This window comes from Nymphaea colorata, chromosome 8 (genome assembly GCF_008831285.2).
Source record: "Nymphaea colorata isolate Beijing-Zhang1983 chromosome 8, ASM883128v2, whole genome shotgun sequence".
In the NCBI taxonomy this organism is placed as follows: Eukaryota; Viridiplantae; Streptophyta; class Magnoliopsida; order Nymphaeales; family Nymphaeaceae; genus Nymphaea; species Nymphaea colorata.
This window is the reverse complement of record NC_045145.1, coordinates 23,031,226-23,056,574: the sequence shown is the minus strand read 5'-3', so window position 1 is coordinate 23,056,574 and position 25,349 is coordinate 23,031,226. Positions and strand designations below refer to the sequence as shown.

General features: G+C 37.0%; 3 protein-coding genes across 8 annotated transcripts; all 3 read left to right on the top strand.

Moving 5' to 3' along the window:
- The first annotated feature begins 1,599 nt into the window (after nucleotides 1–1,599).
- LOC116258414 (uncharacterized) lies at nucleotides 1,600–5,113 on the top strand. 6 transcript variants are annotated; one of them, XM_031635556.2, is made up of 7 exons: nucleotides 1,600–1,842; nucleotides 2,387–2,506; nucleotides 2,615–2,654; nucleotides 3,179–3,268; nucleotides 3,653–3,750; nucleotides 4,008–4,061; nucleotides 4,251–5,113. In XM_031635556.2, exons 3-7 carry the CDS (start codon nucleotides 2,624–2,626, stop codon nucleotides 4,317–4,319), a joined length of 342 nt encoding a protein of 113 aa, XP_031491416.1. In that variant the 5' UTR covers nucleotides 1,600–1,842; nucleotides 2,387–2,506; nucleotides 2,615–2,623; the 3' UTR covers nucleotides 4,320–5,113. The 6 variants fall into 6 exon arrangements, with proteins under 6 accessions (XP_031491416.1, XP_031491415.1, XP_031491413.1 ...); XM_031635555.2 differs by having other exon boundaries at nucleotides 2,387–2,533; XM_031635553.2 differs by lacking the exons at nucleotides 2,387–2,506; nucleotides 2,615–2,654 and having other exon boundaries at nucleotides 4,251–4,322; nucleotides 4,727–5,113.
- Nucleotides 5,114–14,549: 9,436 nt separating this feature from the next.
- LOC116258354 (homeobox-leucine zipper protein HAT5-like) lies at nucleotides 14,550–17,793 on the top strand. Its single transcript, XM_031635466.2, has 3 exons — nucleotides 14,550–15,026; nucleotides 16,052–16,422; nucleotides 17,302–17,793. The coding sequence occupies exons 1-3, from the start codon at nucleotides 14,948–14,950 to the stop codon at nucleotides 17,641–17,643; spliced, it is 792 nt and encodes a 263-aa protein (XP_031491326.1). The 5' UTR covers nucleotides 14,550–14,947; the 3' UTR covers nucleotides 17,644–17,793.
- A 5,359-nt stretch (nucleotides 17,794–23,152) lies between these two features.
- LOC116258495 (RING-H2 finger protein ATL74-like) lies at nucleotides 23,153–25,150 on the top strand. The gene is made up of 2 exons (XM_031635662.2): nucleotides 23,153–23,639; nucleotides 23,779–25,150. Exon 2 carries the CDS (start codon nucleotides 23,796–23,798, stop codon nucleotides 24,405–24,407), a length of 612 nt encoding a protein of 203 aa, XP_031491522.1. The 5' UTR covers nucleotides 23,153–23,639; nucleotides 23,779–23,795; the 3' UTR covers nucleotides 24,408–25,150.
- Nucleotides 25,151–25,349: the final 199 nt, after the last annotated feature.

Genomic DNA, 25,349 nt, shown 5'->3' with positions numbered 1-25,349 from the left:
AGAACTTAAAATTTAAAATGCACAATAAAAATTTAAAACTGAACTCAAACCTAAGAGTTAAAAGAATATTTTGGTATTAAAATTTAAGGTAAAAATATACAACTCCAACATGTAAAAGGGTTTCAAATTTAAAATGCATGTTAAAATTTTAAATTAGAATCAAAATTAGAGTAATTTTTAGCTAAATATTAAAAATTCAAAATCTTTGAAATTTAAACTTAAATTGAAAAAATGGAAATTCGTAACAAAAAGCTCACTTGAAGAGAACTACTAATGCAAGCATGAAAACTTTTAAGTAAAAGAAAAAAACTAAAATGAAAAGTTAAAGACAAACTAAAGCAAGAAAATTGAACGCCAAAAAATTGAAAAACAAGATTTAAATTAGAAATTGAAATTCATGTTCCCTTCAATATATCTTAAACAGAACTTCATTTAACAAAACAAATTATACAATAGTTACATAAAATGAACCTTTCATTAAAACCATATAAATTTTCAAAAGACCAGAATATAAAATAAATAATCAAACAACTAAAGAAAAGATGACTGCCTACACATTGAAAATGAAAATTGAAGAAAAAATTATAAAATATATTTTGAGAAAAAAGTGATAATTACAATATAAAAAAGGTTAAACTCAAATCTAAAGGTCAAAGAAAATTCTAATATTAAAATTGAGTTCAAACAATAAGACTAAAGGTCTCAAATTTAAAACACAAATTAAAAATTTAAATTAGGTTCAAAACCAAAAGTTAGATTAAGTTAAGTGCTTAAAATTCATAATCTTTGAAACTTAAATTTAAGCCTAAAAATGCTGAAAAAATGTTTGCTCCAAAAAAATTGCCATTGCAAGCATGAAAACTTTAAGCAAAAAATTTAAAATTGAAAAGTTGAAGAAGAGAAAACAACACTATATCTTGAACATAACTTGAACTAACAAATAAATTAAAAGGTTAGTTTCATAAAATGAACAATTCAATAAACCGTTAAAATTTCAAAAAAAAAAAAAAAAAAGAATGTAGAAAAGCTAGAATTCTCTGAGACCTCGCCAGATTCGAGGTCACGGAACGGAAGGACGATGGGAACGAGACGATGGTCCTCAGCCTCCAGGGAAGATAGAGGAGCAATCGGTTCAAGATCCACTGGAATAACATTTCTGCGGGGCGAAAGAGATTGACTGTTCCAACGTGGTCATCAATCATCTGGTGTGCAGGCAGGTTCAGTCGGTCTGGATTTAGACCTCACGTCGGGTCCAGAACCGATCTTGTTCTTGGAATTGAAGTTTTGAAACATGACAAGTTATCATTTGCACATATTTGGATCCGGTTTAAACCGATATTCCCTGTTCCAGATTAAATCTGAATTTTTTGACATGTTTAACTTGTTATTGATACAATTGGAAGATTGATGATTACTTCTCGTTTTGTCTAATTTAAACTTCGCTGGATTCAGATAAACGAAAAGGGGGGTTGAACTTGGATTTGGATCTCTCGTGCTTCGATCCGAAACACTTAATTCCCATGTTCAGACTGCAGATGAAAAAAAAAAAAATAGTAGTACACGACGACACACTATGGGTTTAATGAGGAAGCTATGGTTAACATCGACATCGCCCTCTCACTCTCCTGATCCCCTTTGGTTCTACATATTGTACAAGGACCTTGCCAGGACGACGACGTTACTTCTCTGCCCTTCCCTCAAGACAAGCTGCTGGACTTGAAATAGCACGGGAGAGACGAAAACCTACTACGATGACAATGCTTTCTTCCTCCCCGTTCTTGGGTAGCCCTTATCATCCAACGTCTATTATGTTGTTAAAGCAGACAGCCGAAGAACAAAAGGGTATCCCTTTTTTCCTCTTCTCACTGTTGCTTCTTCTTCCTCTTCTTTATTGTTCTTGATGGTAGTGTTTCCTTCAGTTGCTTTAGGATTACATCCTTCTTTCTTCATTTTTTCTCCTTCATTTAAATAAGGGATGAGCTCCTCTGTCGTTCCTTTCCTATGGGTTCGTTCATTTTTCTTTTTTCCTTCCCAATTTGTGGAACTTCGATTCATCCCCTGATTTGCTCTTCAACCAATTCAATTAAAGTTCGTGTTTCCGATTTTCTCAAATCGAATTTGCTTCTTTTCCTCTGTTCTTCTTCCTCGATGGTTTATTTTTTCTTGAGATTTTCTTTTTCTCCGTTGGCTTTTGTTTAATGTGGCTTCCGCTGTCATTCCAGTCCTACGCTTTCAAGCCATGTTTCCACTTACAATCAGGCTCTTTCATGTATGTAGATTAATCCAACTTTTGGTTCTTGTTTTGTTTTTAATGGGTTAAGTAAGACCAACCTTATGTTTGAGTATGGTTGTGTGTCATTGATACCATTGTGTTCTCTTGATGCAGATAGGATGATGAAAAGAGAGCTCTAAACTGAAATGTGTTTATTTCCCATGTGGGTTGTCTGGCAGATGAGCTTCGGGTGCTGAGAGTTCTGAAACCTGCAAATGTGTTTATCCCGCCTTGGTCTGTTGGGTTATATCAAGTTCACTGGTTCGAATTACTTGAATCACAATCTAAAACCTTTTTCAAGTATCATTTTTCATATGGCATGATTTGCTGACTGATTTTCAGGCCAGGGATATGGGGAAACAAAGGTGTCCGTATTTACAAGGTTAGAATCCCAAACCTACTGTACACCAAAGTCCAAAAAATGCTTCAACTGAACCACTTATCCTTTTTGAGGATTTAGCTTTGGATGTGTAATTTTTATGCACGGCTTTAACATCGAAGTTATGCCAGGTTTGGCATTGTTGGCGACATTAAGATTTATAAAATTTATTCTAGCGGATATGGGTCCTCAGGATGGTGAAAACTGTTGAGCAGCTTTGGTTATACATTTTGATAGTTGGAAACAATACGTTTTCATTCTCTCAAATTGTCTCCCTATGTTAAAGTCCCATTCCTACTGCGTAGTTTTTTTTGGTTCTCAACATAATCCTGCAGTCTTCTTACGATATAGAAGCATAAGATATTAAAACGCACAACCTTTTGGCAGTGTATTGTTCTATGTACTTAAATATATGTGATTCAGCCTTTCTCTACATTTATTGTATGCTATGCTTTTCATTTTACTGAATCAAGTAGATATTTTATTGGCTCAAAATTTGAGGTTCATGGTTGATGTTTCCTTTTTAGATAAAGGAGATGGATCTCTTCTCAATGAAGATGACTATGGGTTCTGGAAGGCCAGGGGACCCACATACTATGTTTCCTTTTCACTCTATGGTAATTTTGTTTTACTTTTTTTGAGACGGATCTGTTTTGGTAGAGGCAGTTTTTAGGTCTCTAGTAGGTGAACCAGCAATGAGCCTCAATTGACCTGTGTAGTGTCAATTGGGATCAACTGGGATTGGTCTACAGTTTTTTGAGTAATTGTGTTGACAAAATTTTCTGAGATTAGCGGTAACTTTGGGATCTTCATCCCATTTTTAGCAGATATATAACTGTCAGGACAAAAGTGTACTAATATCTTAGATTATTCTATTATGGTATATATTAAATTCAGTCATGATACTTGAAATAGCGTACTGATATCATATAGATTGTGTAGAGTGTATTATGAAAAGAAATTGCTCCACTTTATGTAATTTTTTTTTTTCTTTTTTCTAGATGCCCTCTTGACAGATACTGGTGGTGGAAACTCCCTCAATGTGCAAGGGACTGTCCAAGATCTGAATGTAGTAGGTGCCGCGGGCTGCTTCCTGGAGGTACTTTTCACATATTCGGCATCTTCTGTGCTAAAATTGACTAGTGATTCACACACAGGTTGGCCCACTGATTATATGTGTAAATTATCAAGTATAAATCTTATCATGTTTATAGATAATTATATATTATTGTTGTCAAACAGACTCTTAGGTAGTAACCCTTAGGTAGTAACCGGGCGAGTAACCCAACAAATTCGATCATCCTTTGCCATTTGCAGTATGTGAAGGACTTAACAAGTTGCAGTTTTCTGTTGCAGGGTATTCCTGTTTTTGCAATTGGTGTTGGGCTCACTACATGTGATAAAGCATGTGTAAGTGCCTGAATTTCCTTCAACATCCTTTGCTTATGCCAGCACACATATGAAACTCTAGATGTCATTTTCCTATTTGAACAGAAGCTCATATAACAAGTTGGTTTTCCTCCAAAATTTTATGGTTTAACTATAGATGTGATCAACAAAGTGTCATAGACATGAGGAAGTATGAATAAATGAATGCAGGGATCACGTGAGCTTATGGCGGTAATCCAGTTTGTATCTTCCTTTGCTAGACTTGCACGTGATACATGATAGGTAAAGGCTTTCAATGATCTTATGCAGGTTATTCTTTTCATTATTAAGTTTCCACTTCTTTGTGCTATAGTAAATAAGATGTTCTGCTGAGTTGTTTTGATATCTGCAACAACAGACTTTAGTACTTACCTGACCAAAGAAGTCTTGTGATATCCATCTTTTGTTATGAAATCATCATAGCATATCATTTTCAATTTCAACAGAGGTTGATGTGGTTGGTATGAAGAACATCAATGCAAAGGATTTCTTAACTATTTCACATGTTCTATATTAGTCCTGAAAGGCATTTATCCTTCTTTGCCCAAGAAAACCAAGGGTTTTAAAATCTTTGGAATCTGGATTGCTCCTGGGGCTGTCTTAGAAGACTTGTAGTCAGTTCTTGCTTGCTGCATTGCTGTTTGTAGTCAGTCATATTGGACTAGCCAGTTTGGGGTGCTGAAGAATTGAAAAGGTCGAGGGGAGTCAAGCTGGAAGCACATAGCAACTGTGTATATAGCATCCTATAAATTTTATACTTGCTGAAGGATCTTAAGCTGGACTTTCAACTGCTGTGAGCAGAAAGATGGTTCCCAGATTTGATGATGATTTGTGATGTTGGAGCTGCAAGTTGTACAAGGAACTCTTTGAACTTTGAGAGATGAATCTTGTGGCACTAGGCGAACCAGTGCAGAAACTTGCTGGTCATTTTGATGTTTTTTTTTTGTCATTAAAATGTATACATAAGCATGCAAGAGAATCAAATTTGGCTGTTCAGACTTATGAAAGAAAGAGACCTGGTTACTTAAAGCTGCTACCTGGATTTTTGTTCATTTTGATTGCTTTTTATGTTGGCAATGACATCTCAAATACATTCTTATTAGCAAGTAATAAAAAAAAAATGTTTCAATTGTCTCATATACTAGCCACCTAATAAGAAAACCTGAATTATGCAATTCACATAACTTATATTTTTCCCACGTTCTGCTTCATGTAGTAATTTTTTGTGCAACACTTACTTCTAGTACTGGGTATGGTTGAAGAAATGAAGAAAGATATTTTCATGCATTTACTGGTTTGACTTTTTTATTTTAATTTCTTTGAGTTAATTGGAGCAAATTTTAACTTTTTGTATGACAATTATCACCAGTCAAGTTTGAGCTAGTGTGATGTGAAGAATGAGTTTCATAGTTCATTTGGTGTTTACCATATATTTTTTTTGTACATAAATCGGATATGGATCAAATTTACATATGGTTTAAAAGTTATAAATCGGATTCAGATATAACTTAAAAGTCCTATTTAGATCGATATAACTTAAGATTTGGATTTCGATTGGATTCAAATATAACTTCAAAAATTGGACAAACTGGATTTTAGCATTAAAAACTAGATAAATAATATCTTTTCTGTTTGAGGCGCCCATTAGCTTTTAAACTGCCGAGTCCAGCAGCTAGGCACGCTTTTGACTACGTAGCGTAAAAATGGATCAATTCCATATGCTGGGAGTTATAGATCAACTGCTACCAAAAGGCTGAATTTAGTAAACGAACCAAAAATAAAAGAGGCACCACAGAGTAACGAGAAGGAAGGAATTCTACAGCACGACAAGAAATAAGGTGATCAAAGTAAACCCCTTTGTAATAAACGCCATTACTAAAATTTGCTTTGCACCTTGCAAACTAGGAAAATAATAGCGAAGAAACCATGGCGACAAACCCCCGGAAGTGTAAACGTTGATCCTTTCATCAACAATCTAAGAACTTCCTATCAGTCTAAGAACTTGTCCCCTCGTCTGAAAAAAGCCGATTGGTCAGAACAAGATCGTTAGAAATATTTGAAAATAATAAAGAAAAATAAAAGGTATATGACATGTATCACTCCCGGGTGAATCAATTCGAATAAGCCGATTGGTCAGAACAAAGGGAGAACAAAACATTCCAAAGAAAACCCACGTCGGCTTCGTGTCAACCCCAACTTATTAAAGCTCCAAGAATCCTCAACGGCGGGACAACTCCTGCTTTAACACGAGAGGAAAAGGAAAGTTTTGCTCCTTTTTGGCGAGCAAAGGGCTCGCTTTTTGAATAGATCCAAGAATGTGAATGTGATGCAGAATTGAAACTTCTCCCACTAGATTTTGTCTGGCTTTGTTGAGTCTCACCCACTTCCCTTTGTTCATCTTTCCAGAAATGAGGTGCCCACATTCCCTTTCTTTGTGCTCAAGTTTTGACATCTCTTTTCTAATTCAATTTATGCTTTGTTCCGAGGAATCAATTCAATTTTATCCTCAATTCCTATCAGCTACGTGCTCAGTTTTACATCACTTCTTCTTGATTAATACATGAAATTAAAGAGTAAAACCCCTTTACCCATTTGAAAGATGCTCCTCCTTCTGCTTCTGGGGTCTTGATCTGCATCGACATAAAAAATGGCAGTAGTGTGTAATGTACCCTTCAGCTTTAGTTTATTTCATATATTGCAGTCATGAGAGTCGAAACAGAAACATGTTATTTCGTGCGCTCCTATTTAGGGGCAGACCAAACGGTCCAATAAAGTTACCCAGGTAGGACCAAACTAAACTTAAATAAAAAAAATACATTACACAACTACAAGTTTTTAACTTTTTTAATATAATTTTTTTTTTTTTTCACTTAGCTGGGATGGGAGCAAGGCCTAGGCGGGTCCCCCCTCCCTCCGCCCCTGCTCCTAGTCTGTCGGACAACTGTGCTATGCCCTTCGACGCCAAGTAAACCCCTTACTTTCAATGCTCATGTTTATATCAACAAGCATCCATATTCAATTTATCTTTTTCTTATTTTGTTCATCCCCCAATATATGAGTTGGGGATAGACGAGTTTCACTGAAATAAAATGCATGCTAATGCTAAGAAGCCCACTTGTTTGACTCCTTAAACAGTTTTTGTAGGAATGACAATAGATAGGGTTCAGATCGGGTATCTGGCCAAATTACTTCCAATTGACACCCTATTAAGAAATCAGATCGAATTTAGATTTAAAGAATGATATCAGATCGAGTCCAGATTCATATTTGGTTTTAAATGAATATATGGTTGCATTCAGATACATTTTTAAATAAGACCCTGTATCTAACATCCATAAATTTTGAAAATCAGTTTTTAACGTATTATTATGCTGTTCAAATTTGGTTTGGTGTTTAAAAGGTGTATTTGGATTTGAATGTTAATTTAAAAGTCAGATTCAAATTGGGGATTTAAAAATTTAAGATACATCAAATTCGAATCTGATCCGTTAACATCCTTGGAAGAAAAACCTTTTGGTCATTTTAAAAACGACAGGACTTCTATGACAGCTTCAATCCTTGTAAAAAAAAAAATTATTCTCTCATTTTTTAACCTTACAAAGGGGCTCTTCCTTTAAAGTACCGGGGTAATTTGGTCATTTCAATACTGTTTGCACTAGAATAAATGACCTTTTTCCACAATCAGCTCTGAAATTGTTAAAGCTTCGCCGAAAAGCTAATAAAGGGCCTTGTGTTTTACCTTTCATTTCTGGCCGTCTTGAATTTATGGCTGATAAAGCTAATAAGGTCCAGTAAAGGTAAGTTCATGATATGTTTCTCACTATAAATTATGAAATAATTATTAACGCTATACATTCAAATAAACCAATTGACTACTATATTCATTATTTTACGCTTCAATTTCATTACATGTAAACGTTGTTTATCTTTTATGGGTGTTTTTTAGGGTGCAATGAAGGGCATCTAAGATAAGATGCCTTTTCAGGTTATTGCACTTTTCTCATACATGTGGTGAATTGAAGACAACATTTAAAATTTGTTCTGTTGTCATATGACTAAAAATTAATCATTATCAGAAAGACATTTTTACTAGTTTTTAATGCAGTTTATTATGTTTTTAGAAACAATTTATAGGGCTTTCAGTTACATCCAACATCTCTCGAGTGAACTGGTAGTCTATATTTTTCGGTAAATAAATGCTTCTCTTTAGTAAGGCAAATATATGACAAAGGGTCGAAAAAACTATGTTAAGACTTGGGGGTGGAGTCAGAAATTTATGGCTAGGGAGCACCATGCTTTTGTCTTCACAGAGGTGCGAGGCAAGAAACTAGGTTCATTAGGTGCAACTCTACTTTGTTGAACCTAGATCTAGCTTCTACACAAAGGGGCTTTCACGGTCTCATTTGTAGGGCTGCACAACGAGCCGAGCCAACTTGGGCTCGACTCGAACTCGCTCAAAAAAACTCGGCTCGTGCTCAACTCGTTTATAAACGAACCGAGTTCGAGCTTACAAAGATACTCGAAACAATAAACAAGTCTAGTTCGAGCTTCAGGAACTCGACTTGTTTATACTCGACTCGACTCGCAAATCGACACTCTATATAATATTGCAAAAACCGGTTCACCGAATCACTGGTATTAACTTTTATCGCAAAAACAAATTTTCACAAGTTACATGAGTTAAACGTTTATGCAAGTTAAACAAGTTGGTGCTTACACGAGTTAACACCTAAACGACTTAAATGGGTTAAACGAGTCGAGTTCTAGCTCGATTTTGTGTAATTGAGTCGAACTCAAGTTTGCTATAAGGAGCTCGAGGTTTTTCTAGCTAAGTCGAGCTCGAGTAAACTCGGGCTCGACTCGGTTCGTGTGCAGCACTACTTATTTGGGCAACTGCCTACACATGCCCGCATGTAGCTTTGCCCCTGCCACGAGTAAACACAATGTAAATTACCATAGCAAATCATGCTATTGCATCTTTTCCTTTTCTTTCTAAGGCACATCCTCCCAAACGACACAGAGAGAGACGCATCAAATTCAAACTTTACTTCCTCCAACTTGAAGGTCTTAAATCCTGGCCTCCAGCAAGTGGATGTTGTGCTGTTGACCTCTTGATTGTATTTCCCTCATTTTCTTCCACTTCATGCTTTCCTATCACACATTTTGATACTTAGATTTTCCCTCTGGTGTCAAAGGATCAAGGAACAAAAATGGTGGAAGTGAGAAATTAATGGAGTTCACATCATGCGTCACTAAACGCTAATATTAGTGCCACAGAGTGCATCCAGCTTGTAGAATGAGTAGTAAAGTTTATTCTTTATACATTTGAAGGGTCCCTAGCTAGAAGAAACCTAGTAATTCTCCATAGAGGCAGAAAAACAGGTGAAAAGAACATGTAGAGAATTGTCCTCAGTTAATTTACCAAGATTCTTCAAATATATTTAGCTGGGTGCCTTTTTATTTTTGTTTGTTTGCTTTAAATTAAAATAATGAAATATGTTTGCTGAAAAGTTTCAGCATGGGATTAGCCCCAACAAGTAGAGGGACTCTAGGCCATACCTTTTCATTTTTTGATAGAAATGAATTTCATCTCATTAATTTTCTTTCATAATAAGGCTCCCTTTTCACAAAAATTAAAAAAAAAAAAGAAATCAATAAAATAATATTAAAAAATAATCTCCGTAAACGTATTGCCCAACACCACCAAGGACACAAACTTTAAATTATGACATGGTGATAATTTAGCCAGTGATGCATGTGGGTGTGCTATTAACATTAACGGCTTATACTGTTGAACACTTTGCATTCGTATCTTAAATATTTTATGACGATAATCGCCTTCACAGTAAAAAAAAAAAAAAAAAAAAAGGAAAGTTGGGGCATTTTGAGATCTTTTTTAAATGTTCTTTTTAACTTGTTTCTCATTGTAAAACTGAAAAAAAAAAAGAAAAAAACTTGATATAAGCTTCACTTGGAATACTAGCGGTTACTTGGCTTCTTGAACTGCTTGGGCATATTCTTCTCTTCCTTTTCTTGTTTCTCTTTCTTATCTTGAACAACGCCTTGTAGTCCCCTTTTTTTTTTTGTTCACTTTATGCTTCCTTGCTCTTCAGCTCTAGGGTTTCGCTATAGAGAGGGATCTCTAGTTGGGTCCATGAGCATATATACTGAGCTCCCGATTGGTCGACTCTACTTGAGAATTAATCGAGTCATATCCGACACGATCTGAAAAGAGAACTACTCTCAAGAGGTCGAAACCTTTCCGACTTTCTCGTTACTCTAAAAGTCTACGTAAAACATAGACACCAGCGAACTAGAATGTTGTGCATCTACCATTTACAGGTTAGATAAACAATGCCCAGAAGAATTGAACTGACGAGAAAGATTTATTTGTTTTATTCTTTAAATAAAAAAGTAAAACACAATTCCAATGGCTCTTAAGAAATAAGAAAATTAGGAGAGAAAAAAATCGTATCGGCCGAGATTTTTGGGATGGGCTGATATAATGTTCATTGGCCAATATAAAATGATATTGATATAAAGATTGTATATTGCATCATGTTAGGCAAACCCTACTATGCTATTCAAGAAATGTTCTGTGTGCATCGAAGGGTGTGAAATCATATTTTTTAAACTTGAATTCATATCGGAACAGCGTAAGATTCAACATCTACATATCTAATCGGGTGGATCTTCCTCACATTCTGTTAGGATCTCAAACTCGGATCCAATTCAGTTTTGAAACTGCATATCAAATATGATCATGAAGTTGGTGATCGTATCTGATCCAGCTAAAGGGCGGTTCTGCAATTGGATGGGTAGCAGGATATATCTGACCCATTTACATTCCAATCAATATTCCCGTGTTGATGTTCTTCTCAAATTCAAAAAAACATCATATATGGATCTGGACCAGATTGTTTTGAGATTGAAACTTTAAGTCCAGAGAGAGAGAGAGAGAGAGAGATCTAGAGAGAGGAAGACAGCTTTTATCTAAGAGACGGATCGCTGCTTAATGATGTCATAAAAGTAAGGGAGCATTGTTTGCAATTCCAACTTTCACCTTGGCCTTAGCATTTACCTTCTTTAATAAAGACAAAACCCACCAACTTATGCCTCCCAACCTTTTCATCATGTTAATAGAGAAAAGGAGCCTTAATATATGTTTTCTATAACCAGGCTAGGGCATAAGGAGCCTTAATATAATTTTCTATACCCAAGCTAGGGCATAGACCCCCTAGAAATCCAACCAAGAGACCTTTTCTTTTCTTATAATAAGAACACTTGGTTATTGTATCATGATAGTACATATCCACCTATCTCATTTAAATGCTTCCATCCTTATCCATATTATTGAATGCCGCCATTATTATTACTATTGGTGTTATTGATTGTTTCTTACTGCTGGTTAATGCCATAGTTTTTGGGTTTCTTACTTTGGTATGTTTGATTCCGCCTGAAATTCTGTTCCTAGGAAAAAATTTCACATCAAACCATGGAAACGGGTTCAATTTCTCACGCTTTTGAAAGGGATGTGCGATTGTTTATGTGTCTTTATCAGGTAAGAGACCTCACTAGAAGCAACCGAAAGCGAAATTCAACTCAAGTAATTTTCACACATAGATACTGCACTTGTGTTTCACAAAGAAAATTATTTCCTGAAATTCTCTTGTTGTTCTAGTTGATCCCAACACTCAAAACTATGTGAGATGATGTCATTATTTATGGTGGCAGTACTGACTTCTAGCAATTAAGCCCTCCCCTGCCCCACAGTATGACTTTAGTACACACTGTTATTTAAATCACATTTATATATATATACACATATATATAGTAAGTGAACGATGACTCTGGCTATTCAGAATCATTTAGCCATCTAACTAACATCGTCCATTTGTAGTAGATAGATGGTGGAGAGGAAAACAATGAGAAAAAAATGTGTGAAATATATACGATGATAAAAATGTTCATTATTGTTTTTTCTTTGTTTTTTTCTTAATCATCCATCATGTTGAAACATATGATTATGATTAGATAGCTGGGTGACTCTGAAAAAGTAACGTCACTGTTCAATTTTCTAACATATATAAGAAAGAGAGAAAGAGATTCTTCTATTAAAGCATATATGTGATGGAAAACAAAGATTTTGGGAGGCTTAGCATAGCCTTTTTCATAATGTTAGCTAGCAACTTTTGTAGAAGTAACTCCTGAATATTCCCCACTTGAGGTCAACTTTTCTCTTTCTACCATTGAAAGTTCTTTGTCTAAAAGAAGCTTAATCCCCAAAAGTCAGACCAAACACTGAGTGAGATTTACAAACTTGATGTGCAATATATTTGAGAAGCCTAGTTTTTTCTGTTAGTTGATTATGAAAGATCTTATTCAGATTAACTTCAATGTTTAGAGAGAGAAGGTTTCAAAGAAAAATGCAAAGTCCAAAAAGGTTCCATTTCTCAGCCACAAACACTACAGATTGATTCCTTTCTCTTTTGTTCTGTTGGAAGGTAAGGAGACCCACTTTCAATTTTTCTCCCTCTCTGAGATGACAGTGCTATTTTATTCTTAAAATATTTCATTATCTCCACCCACTCATTGACAACTGGCCTACACATGGGAACCCTATTTCACTAGATCTAACCTTTGAATAAAATAATTTTTTTTTTCTTTTTTCAAAATGATGCATCCATGAACATTTAAGTCAATTTTATGGAGGTACCGAAAGACACCTACGCTCTTCATAATAGAAGCACTGAATATTTCAACTACAGGTGATGTGAATGGGCTTAGATTTTCTCAAACGATGACGAAATAACACATCAAATAAATCGCTTTTGAGTACTTCCTTGGGGATTTCTTGTCTGAGACGTTCAATCTTTAATTTCATTTCATTTCATTTCCTTGTTTTACTTTTTCTTTTCCAAGTTTTGCTTCTCAGCTTAACCATTGCACAGTGACATGTTTGCGTGACAACCAACCAAACACAAAAGAGCTCATTCTTCCCTTTGGTTCAAGATTCAAGTCTGCTTCGATGTCTGGTGAAAAAGTAATATACTTTTATTTTGATACTGTGTTTCATCCATACATAATATAATCATAGCATACATGAAAATCGAACCAATGCCCTTGCCTTCTCATTGAACCAATTTGAAATATATAATTGAAAACAGGAATGGGTTTGTCAATAGTTATAAAAAGGAGGAGTGCTTTTTGGTGCCCGGCGAAAGTTTGGGACAACTCCTCCACTTTTGCCTCTCTCCACTAGAAGAGAAAAATGAAGAGTGAGAGGAAAAAGCTTTGATTCTTTGGGCCCATTTTTCACATCTAGAAGAGCATTACCAATGTGCTGCAGACAGGCTGCTTAATCTACGGGTCAGACAGCAAGAAATAGTTCATTTTCTTAAAAAAAAAAAAAAACTTTTCTTATTAAAGGAAGTACCGAAACTACCCTCAACGAGTGTGACATCTTGGGCATGGTAAAAAGGGCGTCACTGCAGAAAATTCACTAAGTAGGTTTAACATATTGCTCATGAATTAACTATATGGAGAGAGAGAGAGAGAGAGAGAGAGAGAGAGAGAGAGAGAGAGATATCTCAATCAATTGACATTGACAGTTGAAAGAAAGAAGAAGAAAAAATGACAACTAACATTAAGTTACTAAAATCCTTATCTTCTAACGGGTTTAGTACCAAAGGATCTAGCATCTAAGGTGTGAGAGCGAGAGAGATTCTAAACATTTTTGATGCCTTAAAAGCTTACTAAGCTACTAAAAGGACCATGTGTAGAACTAAATTATGTTAAAAGTATATGAAGTTCATTTCATCAATCTATGATGCAACACGTAACACTGTTTTTTTTTTTTATCCTCTAGACTATAAATACGTAGACAATGTAAATAACCTAAACTTACAGTCGCTTTCCCATAATATAGCAAATGTACAGTGCACAGATAAAGTACAGAAGAAGTTATGCTTTCAAGTTAAAAAGTACTCACTATGTACACATAAAAGTTTATGTTTTTTTTTCCTTTCACCTTTTACATAAATTCTAGTACTACTAATTGAACAAGGCAGGTTTTATAAGTTCCCGGTGATCAAGAGGTTAACAACTTATTATGATATACTCTTTCACTTAAATGTCATGATCTCACATTTTATAGTTCAAGAAAATAACACATGTTATTGAGAGAGAAAGAAGAAGAAGAAGAAGGAAGGGTAGTTTGGTCATTTCGAAATTAATGCCCAAATGGGGGTCTTCATCATTGATGGCAACTTGGTCATTTCATACGATCGTCAAAGCTAATTTTGCCGGGGCTCGATACTTCCGGCCATGTGGGTCAGATTCCGACCACCTGAAAAAGGTACACAAGACAAAATAAAGAAAAAAAAAATAATGGGGTGGGCATTTGCAGCATTAAAAAAAAGGAAAGAGGTAAAATAAAGCTGGTGGATTCGTTTTCTCCTCTTTTTATAGCATATCTTCCAAGTCCAATCCCTTTAGTCGCCACCACTGCCACGAGCACCACCATTACTACCAGCTCAAAGTCTCCTCTCCATCTCCCGGCCCTCCCTTCATCCTCCTTCCTTTGCCCCGCCTATTCTGCCGGCCAATTTGGCCGGAGAAATCGACGAACTCCCGGATTTCTCATTATGGGATTTGCTCTATCTCCTCTGGAAACCCGCCTCAGGTTGCTCTGGACCACCAGCTTCTTCCGCCACAAGTTCGTCGACTGTTAGTACAGAGTGCCGTCCAGGGTGCAACAACAGTTGTGGCTTTGAGGTGTAAGATTCTCTTCATATATACAAGTGACGTCCTGAAATTAGAGCTGTAGATTTGATTATCTTGTTGGAAGGATTTCTCCCTTCCGGCGGATGGATTCCGGTCGTCTTTTCGTTAACGGCTGCCCGGGGAATATGTTCTTCTTCGGGAACCCCGACCCCATTTTCCAAGGTAAAATATTCATCAAATCTTCCCTAATCGGTTTCTCTCTGAAATTTAATTTGGCTCATCATGCTGTATTCATCTTGGGTTCCATGATATGTTGATCTAAAACTACGAAATTCTTCTTACTTACAGTTCATAATAGATTTTCTTGAGCAATTTCAGTGTTAATCTCTCGTCTTTGCCTTTACAAGAACAGTAATTTGACTCTTCCACCATGATCTTCAATAGATCATGCCTCTACTGAACTGCGCTTCTAAGTTCAGTAATTTGTGTTTATCATTGAGTTGAAAAGGCTATGGAGTGTGTATTCTTAGCTTCTTATTAATTTCGAAAGCAGCAGATCGAGTCCTTCAGTGTGATGCTTTCAGATTTTCATGGTCAGAATCATACTGCTTTCCCTTTCATGAGAACCAAAATTAGATCCAACGTGATTTTTGATGCAGACAAAAAATCAATTATGTCTTGTCATGATTTGCTTTTCTTGCCAATTTTGATTATATTTCTTAAACCCAAACAGGAAAAAGAAAGCCACTTGAGGAGTACAGCGATCACATGATTGATTCATGTTTGCTTCGTCCTAATTCGAAAGCCTTCAGAGCTTGAGATTTTTCAACAAGCACAGAACATAAAAAGAAGGAATTACAGACGAAGAAATCTATGATTAAGTAACTCCGGAGGAAATCCAGTGCTTATAAACAACAAGTACAACAATGAACTGCCATGTTGCAAATTAGATTGAACATGAGAAATCAATTAGATAAATGATCCAGATTCAGATAATCTAAACTCCTTAAGAATCAATTTGTCGGAAAATCTTGAAAGCTCAAGGAGCGACGACGGAACAAGGACATGCTGGTCTTTCCCAAAGTGTAGGAGGGTTGCTTTGACCATTTGTCCACATTTTCGGTCCTCACTCAAATGCATTTAAGATCTTTTGACAAATTTTCTTCTCTAGCAATAGCTGGTTAGAAAATCAGATGAAGTTTCAATTTACAGAATCACCCTTAACAATGTAAATATTCCCGCTTCAGCGTCCCGGTCGATGATCGCCATCGAGAAGGCGTTGCCGCAGTCGTTCTACGGAATACCGGACGAGTTGCTGGACGACGAGCTGCTGGACGAGCACACGCCGGAGAAGAAGCGGCGGCTGACGCCCGAGCAGGTCCACCTGCTGGAGAGGAGCTTCGAGGCGGAGAACAAGCTGGAGCCGGAGCGGAAGTCTCAGCTGGCGAGGAAGCTCGGGCTGCAGCCGAGGCAGGTGGCGGTCTGGTTCCAGAACCGGCGGGCCCGGTGGAAGACCAAGCAGCTGGAGCGGGACTACGACCTCCTCAAGTCCGCCTACGACTCGTTGACCTCCGACTACCAGGGCCTGGTCAGGGAAAACGAGAAGCTCAAGTCGGAGGTGCGTACCGTATCGGATCCCCAAACCGATTTAAATTTCCCGATCCGTCAAATAAATAAAAAAAACGCACTTTCACGTCACTGCCTTTCATCTCCACCGTTCGTTGCACAAATAGTGGAACCCACGTCATGCCAACAGCAGCCTCGACCGTCCATCATCCTGATGGACGGTGATACCCCGCTATACTTTTGTTGACCTTTTTCGCCTTCCTCGGCTTGGATCTAAAACATGACCGCGACATCGAAACGGTACGAGTCGTGCTTCGATACGATCCGTCTCTGCTTGAGCTTAATTAGGCCTCTGGGCAAGAGGCTTTGGGACCCACATGAGCTAATAAATAGACTGATCTCTCTTGAAACTTGATTGGTCATTTAAGAACTAAACCGGCTATAATTTAGTATTAACACTTGATAAGCACCACTTCCTATTCTAGTGACAAATGAATTATTAGATAAATTACAGGGTAACATATTATTTTATAAAATTAGATTTTCTATTTAACTATTAGCATATTAGAAGGTTAACACAAAAGCTTTTTTTTTTTTTATAATTGACTTTGATTATTATGGGTTCTTAATCATGCTTTTCATAGCTGTTTGACATTTGGGTATTTTACCTTAATTTTGTAACAAAATCATAAAATATTTTCAGTATTTCTAATATCAAATCAACACTTTTCATTCTTGGTGTTTTTTTATGACATTTTAATTTATCCAAAAATTATACTCTTGTAACATTTTAAAGGACAATCGACGACTGAACCTTCATCTTTCGGTTTTGTTGATATCTTGATTTAATCAAGAATTTGGTCGGATCACGTGAATCAGGTTGGCATTGCCTGGGCATTGTCTTAGAATTTTGCTCGTCATCTAAGTGCAGGTCGTCTCACTGCAATCGAAACTGAGAGCAAAGGGGACGGTGGATCAGCAAAAACAGATCTCGCTGCCGGAAACAGGTGCTGCTAGTGCAGGATCAGGAGGTAAGCCGGAGGAAGGCCTGAGCTCCGGCGGAAGCGTGGTTGTGGACGACGACGGCCCGCAGCTGATCGACAGCGGGAACTCCAGCTTTCTGGGATACATGAGCATGCAACCAGATGATGAAGATAAGGAAAGGAACGAGCAGTTGTGCATGGACGGAGAGGGATCAAGCTATTTTTCGGACTTCTGCGGCATGGCTGAGCAACCGGAGGAAGAAAACTTCGGCTGGTTGGCCTGGCCTTGAACTCCAAGGACTATCTCAATGGGGAAAATGTGTGGATACAAATAATGTGTATTTGGAACTCTATTATAAGTGGATACTAGTATTACTAAAGCGATGATGCCTCTGTATTGTTTGTTTTCGAATAAACTTCTCAAAAGGCCCTTAACTTTCCTTGGATTATAATGTAGAATAATTGATTGGACTGAACAGCACATCTCAGATTCGATTCCTGTGGGCATCACACTCGGCTTGGTGTTGATAGGTCAGGTTTTTAGGATGGTCGGAGTCCTAGTTGCACCCTCCCTTCTCTCTCTCTCCTTCTTACATGGTGAATTGTATCTTTCACTTTATGTCCTTGTCATGCTTGCCCTTTTAAATAAAGAGATAGGTCTATATATGAGCTCATTACAACTCAACCCGCTTTATGGATTGCTTGGGAATTGCATTTGCAATTGTAATCACATCTTACAAGTTCAAACTGTAAACCAATACTTCATAGGCCCACTGGATGGGGCAAAAAACCATGTTAAGGCATTGTTTTTAATTACTATCAATGCTTCTTTTCAAACATTTTTGAACATCCAACCGGCTTCCAACAAAGTTTTGGCCTCCTTCAAACCAAGATTTATTTATCATGTGTGTTTGTGTGTATGTGTGTGTGCTCGCGCTTGGGTCCTAAAAAGAGCATATGTTCCCTGACCTGGGATGTTGAGTTCTAAACATTTAAGAGGGGCTACATGACTTCGAAATAGAGTAGCTAGAAACTTTTGACTGAGGAGCACTAACTCAAAAAAAAAAAAAATTAGACCTGTAAATATACATATAATGATTGATAGCTGGGCATAAACAAAGCAAATAGTTGGGCGAGCACTATTTTATAAATAAATACATTTCGTAGAACCATCCGACAGCTGCCTATACAAGTCAGAGGCCAAGTTCGAGGGTCCAGCTATTAATTTAAAAACTTTACATGTAATTTTCAAAAAAATTAGTTTAGTTTATAGTAATAAATTTATATTTCGATCTTTGTTAAAATTTTGAAACTATAGTTTGACCTTCCATCCAAATCCAAAAATTTCTATAACTTTCGCTGTTGATACAAGCTGGCATGTGTCTCCGCAAGTGTACACGACCCTTTTTGCTTTTTTCTTTTGGGGACATTTTATAATATATTGTTGTGAATGTGACCATACATACATGTCAAACCGACATAGCGAACACTGAGAGAGATTTTTTTCACCATAAAAAAGTATGTAATCCTGTTGCTGATGTAGACAATATATGTCACTGATGCTTCGCGTGGAGTTATTATTAATTGATGATTCACCTCTTAACTATTTTTTTTTGTCCACGCAACGCTTGAAAATGATGGGTAAATAAATGCATGATTGGGACCTTGTCAAAAATACTATATTTCCGATTATCTGTCTCTACCATAGAACATGTCAAGAGATGCATGCATTCAATGTCAGCCTCATATTTGGTCATAATGTGACTTATTTCTATACATAAGATTGCCCTCATCCCTCAAGGTGGCTGATGGGAATAATAAATGAACCTTCATTATTCAGAATAATACAAGGTAGTGACACAATTAATCCAAGTAAAATATGTATTTCCTACGCCCCCAATACAGTTGATTAACTAAAGTTTCGAGTATAATCTTTATTAATATAGCGTTAATCAAGCCATACGTAAGCGACATTTAATCCTCGATAAAAAACCGTGTGAACAAATCTTCTTGAAGTCCCTAAATGATATTTCACATGTGGATTAGATATATATTATAATCGATAACTATCCTTATATACTAGTGGTGGATAGGGATGTCAACAGATCGGATTTGGATCAGATATATCCTTAATCATATCCGTTTTCGGATATTCACATATTTATATTCGAAATCGAATAAAAAAAAGTCATATCCAAATCCAAATCAAAAATCCGATTTTACAATCCAAAATCCGATCCGAATCCGATTTTTATATTTATATCTAAATCCGAGTCCGAATTTTGAACTGGATTTTGCCAGTAAATAGCTATGAGATGCTAATAAGTAATTAAGTAATTTGTGTGCGCCTATGTCCAATACACAATATAGCTTATTGTCACTGTTCTATCAAGTTGACATGGTAAGAGATGATACAAGAGGCAGCTTAAGTAGTTGACCTATTTTATCTTTACATCCATACTTTATGATTAGTATAGTTCAGCTACTTGATACTGCCTGGCTAGAGATTGAACCCAAGACATTTGTCTCTGGAAAACTTTTATTGTAGCCGCTCAACTCAGTTTGCCCTTCCATATATGTAAAGATTAACTTGCATTATTTTTCAGGAGACATGCAATTGGGTAGTTTCAACAATTTAAATTCCTTTTTCCAATCAATTTCATTTCTAAGAGCTGTTTGATTCAAGGCAAGTGCTATGACTTTTTTTTTTTTTTTGTCGAAAAGATGTCTAATCTTAAAATCAAATGTCCTAACGTTTGGCATATTGAAGCCTAGTATCTACTTATCCCTTTCCCTCTCCTCTCTTTCTTTGTTGTGTTGTTGTTTTGTATATTTCGTTCTTTTTATTTTGTTTTTTCAGTTTATTCTTGTATGTAGAGGATTTCTTGTTCCCAAATTTTGTTATACATTTTCATTTTATTGTCTCAATATATATATATATATATAATATATATATATATATATATATATATATATTGAAAAAATAGTTTAGATTAAGTCACAGGTTGTGAATGTAAACATACATCTTAGTACAAGCTCACCATTGGCACAAACTCAACTCATCTAATCAATGAGTCAAGGTTGAGTAACTCAACTCATTTAAGAAAATGAGACAAGCTTGAGTTGCTCCACTTGTTGTGCAAGCTAGCCGTTCAGTGCACACAACATATGTACACCAACAAAAATGGGTAGGGAGTGGGGATATTTTAAAAGTTATTTAAAAAATTGTCTTTTTTAATCTTAAATCTTTTTTCGTTTTCCTTTTTTATCCCTAAAAAAAGTTCACTTTTTTATTAACCAAAGGTGTTTTCATCATTAACCATACTGGTGTACAAAAATTTTGTGCATTAATACTACCATTCAAAGTATTTAACAAGATTAACGAAGTCCTCGATGAAATCAAGTTTGTCCCTTAAACCCTTGCCGTTTTGATTTATCTCTCTACACTTTGACTTAGGACTGCACACCAGCTGAGTTGAGCCCAAACTTGGTCAGCTCGAGCTCAACTCAGCTCAAAAAACTAGAACTCGACTCGGCTCAAAAAACTCAAGCTTGAGCTTGGCTCGAAATTGAGTCGAGCTCCTTATGGCAAGCTCGAGGTCGACTCAATTAACACAAAATGGAGCTCGAACTAGACTCGTTTAACTCGTTTAGTGTTATCTCTTTAGTGTTAACTCATGTAAGCATCAACTCGTGTAAGTGTTAACTCATGTAACTCGTTTAACTCGTGTAATTTGTGGAAATTTGTATTTGCCCTAAAAGTTAAAACTGGTGATTCAGTGAACCGGTTTTGATAATATTATATAGAATACCAGTTTGCGAGTCGAGTAGATTATAAACGAGTTGAGTTTCTGAAACTCAAACTCGACTCATTTATCGTTTCGATTATTTTTATAAGCTTGAACTCGACTCGTTTATAAACGAGTCGACTACAAGCCGAGTTTTTTTAAGGGAGTTCGAGTCGAGCCCGAGTTGGCTCTGCTCGTTGTGTTGCCCTACTTTGACTGCCTTCCTTTTGCATTTCCAAGAGAGAAACAAAGAATGATATCGGTTATCATATTCTATAGCAGTTAGGATCTCAGTTACTCCACAATCATAATTTCACAACTTCCAGGTTTGATTTTCAATGGTGCACTTCTTGTTTAGCTAAGCCAGTTTAAACATGGTTTTTTACCTTGAATTCTTTGAGAGCCTGAGCCGCAGTTAGCTTGTTAAAGGCCGATTGAACCTTGAAAAATATAAATCTCACCAACATGTGCCCCTCATTTACCGTCCTAATTGTAGTATTCAGGGGCGGAGGGAGGGGGTGGGCCACCTAGGCCATGGCCCCACCCCAATTATTTGAAAAAAAAAATACATTGAAAAAATTAAAAAGTTTTAGTTGTGCAATGTATTTTTTAGATTCAAGTTCAGTTTGGCCATACCCGGATTCAATATTGGACTGTTTGGCTCGTTCCTAAAAAAAATCCTTGCTCCACCCCTGGTAGTATCCTTGGCCTGATCCTTGGTGACAGAGAAGACATTGAAGGAGACGATCTTTTGGCAGTGGAAAACCAAGAAGATCCCACATATTTTTCTTAATGCTTTGGTTTGAGATCCTTTTTGTGGAGGAGCTTAAGTGATGGGTTAATGCTTGGAGCCTAAGTGCTCAATTGACTAAATTTGCTTTCTTTTTCATCGAATCATTGATAGAATCACAGCTTGCCAATTTTTAATTGTTGTTCGTATATATTGGCATACCAGCACCCGCACCTATGTATGTGTCGACAAATCCTGCACCCGCACTTGCACCTGTGATATAAATCAAAACGGCTGGAACCCTTATAACGAAGACAGGCCTTTTCAGGATGGAGGTGAATCATTTTCCACTAAACCTTTATTAAATATGAACAGATAGAAGAAGACTCAGTTCAGGTGCAGTAAATTTCAACTGTGCTGCAGGCATTGAAAGAGGAACTGAAGACTTGGGATCATTTCCAGTAAATGGGTGTCTGCTTGGCTTTGATGTGCCCTCATGCAAAGGAATCAGGAAACTTCCAATCATCTATTCATCACTTGTCCACCCTTAACGTTGAATCTGAATTTGGGAGACGGTCCTCTCATGAGCTTAAGTCCAAAATCATCCATCTTGTCATATCACCATTTTTCAGCTCCTTATCTGGTGTATCTGGAAAAGATCTCAAATTGAACATCATGAGTAAATTCAATAGGTGGTGGTGAATTTATCGAAGTACCACCCAAGGAAAGTTTATTAAACCTGGCTAATTACTTCAGGAATTTGAATGTTCAATGTAGATTTCCACCTATTTTTCAACTGTGCTTCTGTCACTTGCACTAGAAGCTCCACAAATGCAACTCTAATCCATTAATTACTTCAACTTAAGGTATCTGATCAAAGTCCATACTGGACCTCATACTGTGTAGAAAATACAAACAAATGGAGGAAAGATGGTTAGACAATCTTATCCTTGCAATATAATCTACCTTTAGTGCTAGTGAGAATCTAAGTTGCAACTGAGTCGGACGCGATATTCAACTTTCGTCATCTCCTCCACTATTTAGTGCTATTTGGACCCAACCTCCAATTTATTTCAGTCATCGTGGATCCGACCAGTTCGCATCGGAAATACAACATGATAATTAATAACGCCACATCGCGTCCCTTCATTTTTATTGTACATAGGCTCTGTTTTTTTACTGGGGGCGCTCCGAGGAATCAACACCACTCTGTAGTTTAATTTTATTGCACATGAACTTCTCGTATTACCTGGATGTTGTTGCACGTTCTACCACCAATTGGTTACATAATCTTTTTATCTGCCGTATATATTCTACAGATGCAGATCAAGTTGTACACCAGGAAATATGGAATCCGTGGCCTGTGTACAAGTCAAGCAAAGAGCAGTTGGTTGGTCCAGGAATCTGCGGAAAGGACGTAAAGGGTGGAGGGAGGGCGAAATTCCAATCGGCCCAATCCTGACCATCCATGCCAATATCTGTTGCGTATCGCAACTTTGTTCTGATACCCGCATGCACCGATGATAGCAATCTTGTCTCTTTGTTTTCGTCCTCCTTTGAAGTTTTCTGTACCTACTCCACTATTGAGACTCGAGAGAAACCACCGCCTATCGGCGACAAATAACAGTGCAAAATTCTTAATCTGTAGAGTCCTTCTGTCGTGCATTTTCTGATTTCCTGCACTCCCCAGTCCCCATGTGCTGATGTTCCATCTCTTATCTTTCTAACCTAGAATTTCACGTATCCCCATCAAACTAATCTGACTGTGGTAAGTTCTACTTATTTTCTTCTGCTTTCTCTTCCTTTTATTGTTTTCCTTTCCTTTCCATCCATCCAACCACAGTGTAAGGGTTCTACTTCTTCTAATGCTGCTGCTGCTTGCTCTTAATGAAACATCGGCGGTCTAGACTTCAGAAGGGGTGGGATGAATAAGAGGATTGTAGGGATTGCCACACAGGTAATGGTCATGGCAATCATCATTTCTATCATTTTGCTGTTCATTGGTATTGGGGTTTTGGTGTTCATACATATCTGTGTTGTGGGTAGGGCTATTAGGAGAGGGCTTAGCAATATAGGGGCAGACAGGAACATTGGTGTGCGTGATGGAATGAGCAAAGATGAGCTAGAGAGGCTTCCTTGCTTTCACTATGGATGTGTGGGGGAGAAGGGTAGCCCTGTTCCTTGTGCTGTCTGCTTGGAAAGTTTCGAGACGGGTGATAAATGTAGATTGTTGCCTCTTTGCAAACATAGTTTCCATGCTGAGTGTGTCGACTTATGGCTGCTCAAGACGCCATTTTGTCCCATATGCCGGTCGTGCACCCTCTTGAAGGCAGTCGATGATTTGGAATTGGGAAGTGGCAGAGGTCCTGTGAGTGTGGCTGATGAACTGGGAACTGCTCAACCTATTGCAATTGGGATTCCGGTGAGCCCAGACCCATCTTCTTTGGCTGTGGCTCCTTTGACTGGTTCTCCTATTGTTGGCTCCACTCCTCAGGTTTCAACAGTTAATGAAATGGTTTCTGCTCCTAATTCCTGAATCTACTGTGTGTAGTCTCTTTATGATGGCAGGGATGGTGGATCTACTCTACTTTTCGTGTATTTGATCTCAAGAAAAGTAGATATCTTTGTTATTCTTAACAGTGATTGGCCCAAATTGTTACTTTGATTTTGCTTCTCTTACGGGTTGTTACTCGGGGGCTTCTTCAACAGGCTTGGTATTTTCAGGTTCTGATAAGCCAATGTGAACAGGGCAGTGAATACATGATGAGATACTAAATGAAGACAGAAGAGTGCAGTTTATTTGAGTTTTTAGGAGATGTCTTCTGTTTATTGACTGGTTATACGTGTTTTTTCTCTGTTTTCTTTAATATGGTGGCATTAAACCATCTTTGCTTCTGTTGAAAGTTCGGACGAAATTGTTATATACGACTATATTTTTTCTTACACGTAAAAAATCTCGAACCTTGTCAGAGTCGATTGACACCGTACTTTATGCTGTGAGACAGAGAACAGCTGGAGAAATCTGGTGAAATATAAACATTCAGCTGGCTCAGGGATGAACTTATTTAGCAGTGCTGCTGATGCTAATTTGTTTTATTGTAATCTCTTAGGCTATGTCTGATTCATTAGATGCATAGGTAAACTAATTATCTGGATTCTGGACTAGACTGAAGCTAAGTGTTAGTGTTGTAACACATATTCTGTGGCAAAAGAGCTTTTCATTTTATCAGGTTTGTTAAGCATATTTGGTTCCTTGGTTCACATTTTATACTTTTGCCATTTTGCCATTTCTTAGGAGCTTCTATCAATTCCTAAAGCCATTGTCGTGTATTTTCCTTTTCTAAATAGACTTTGTGTAAACTACTTTCTCAGATCATTTGGTCAGTATCTTTCATTTTTCTTTGTTTATGGGTTTCTCAATACCACCGGTTTTATTCTTTCTCAAGAATATGGTGGTGCTTTTCGTTCCCCTGTTCTT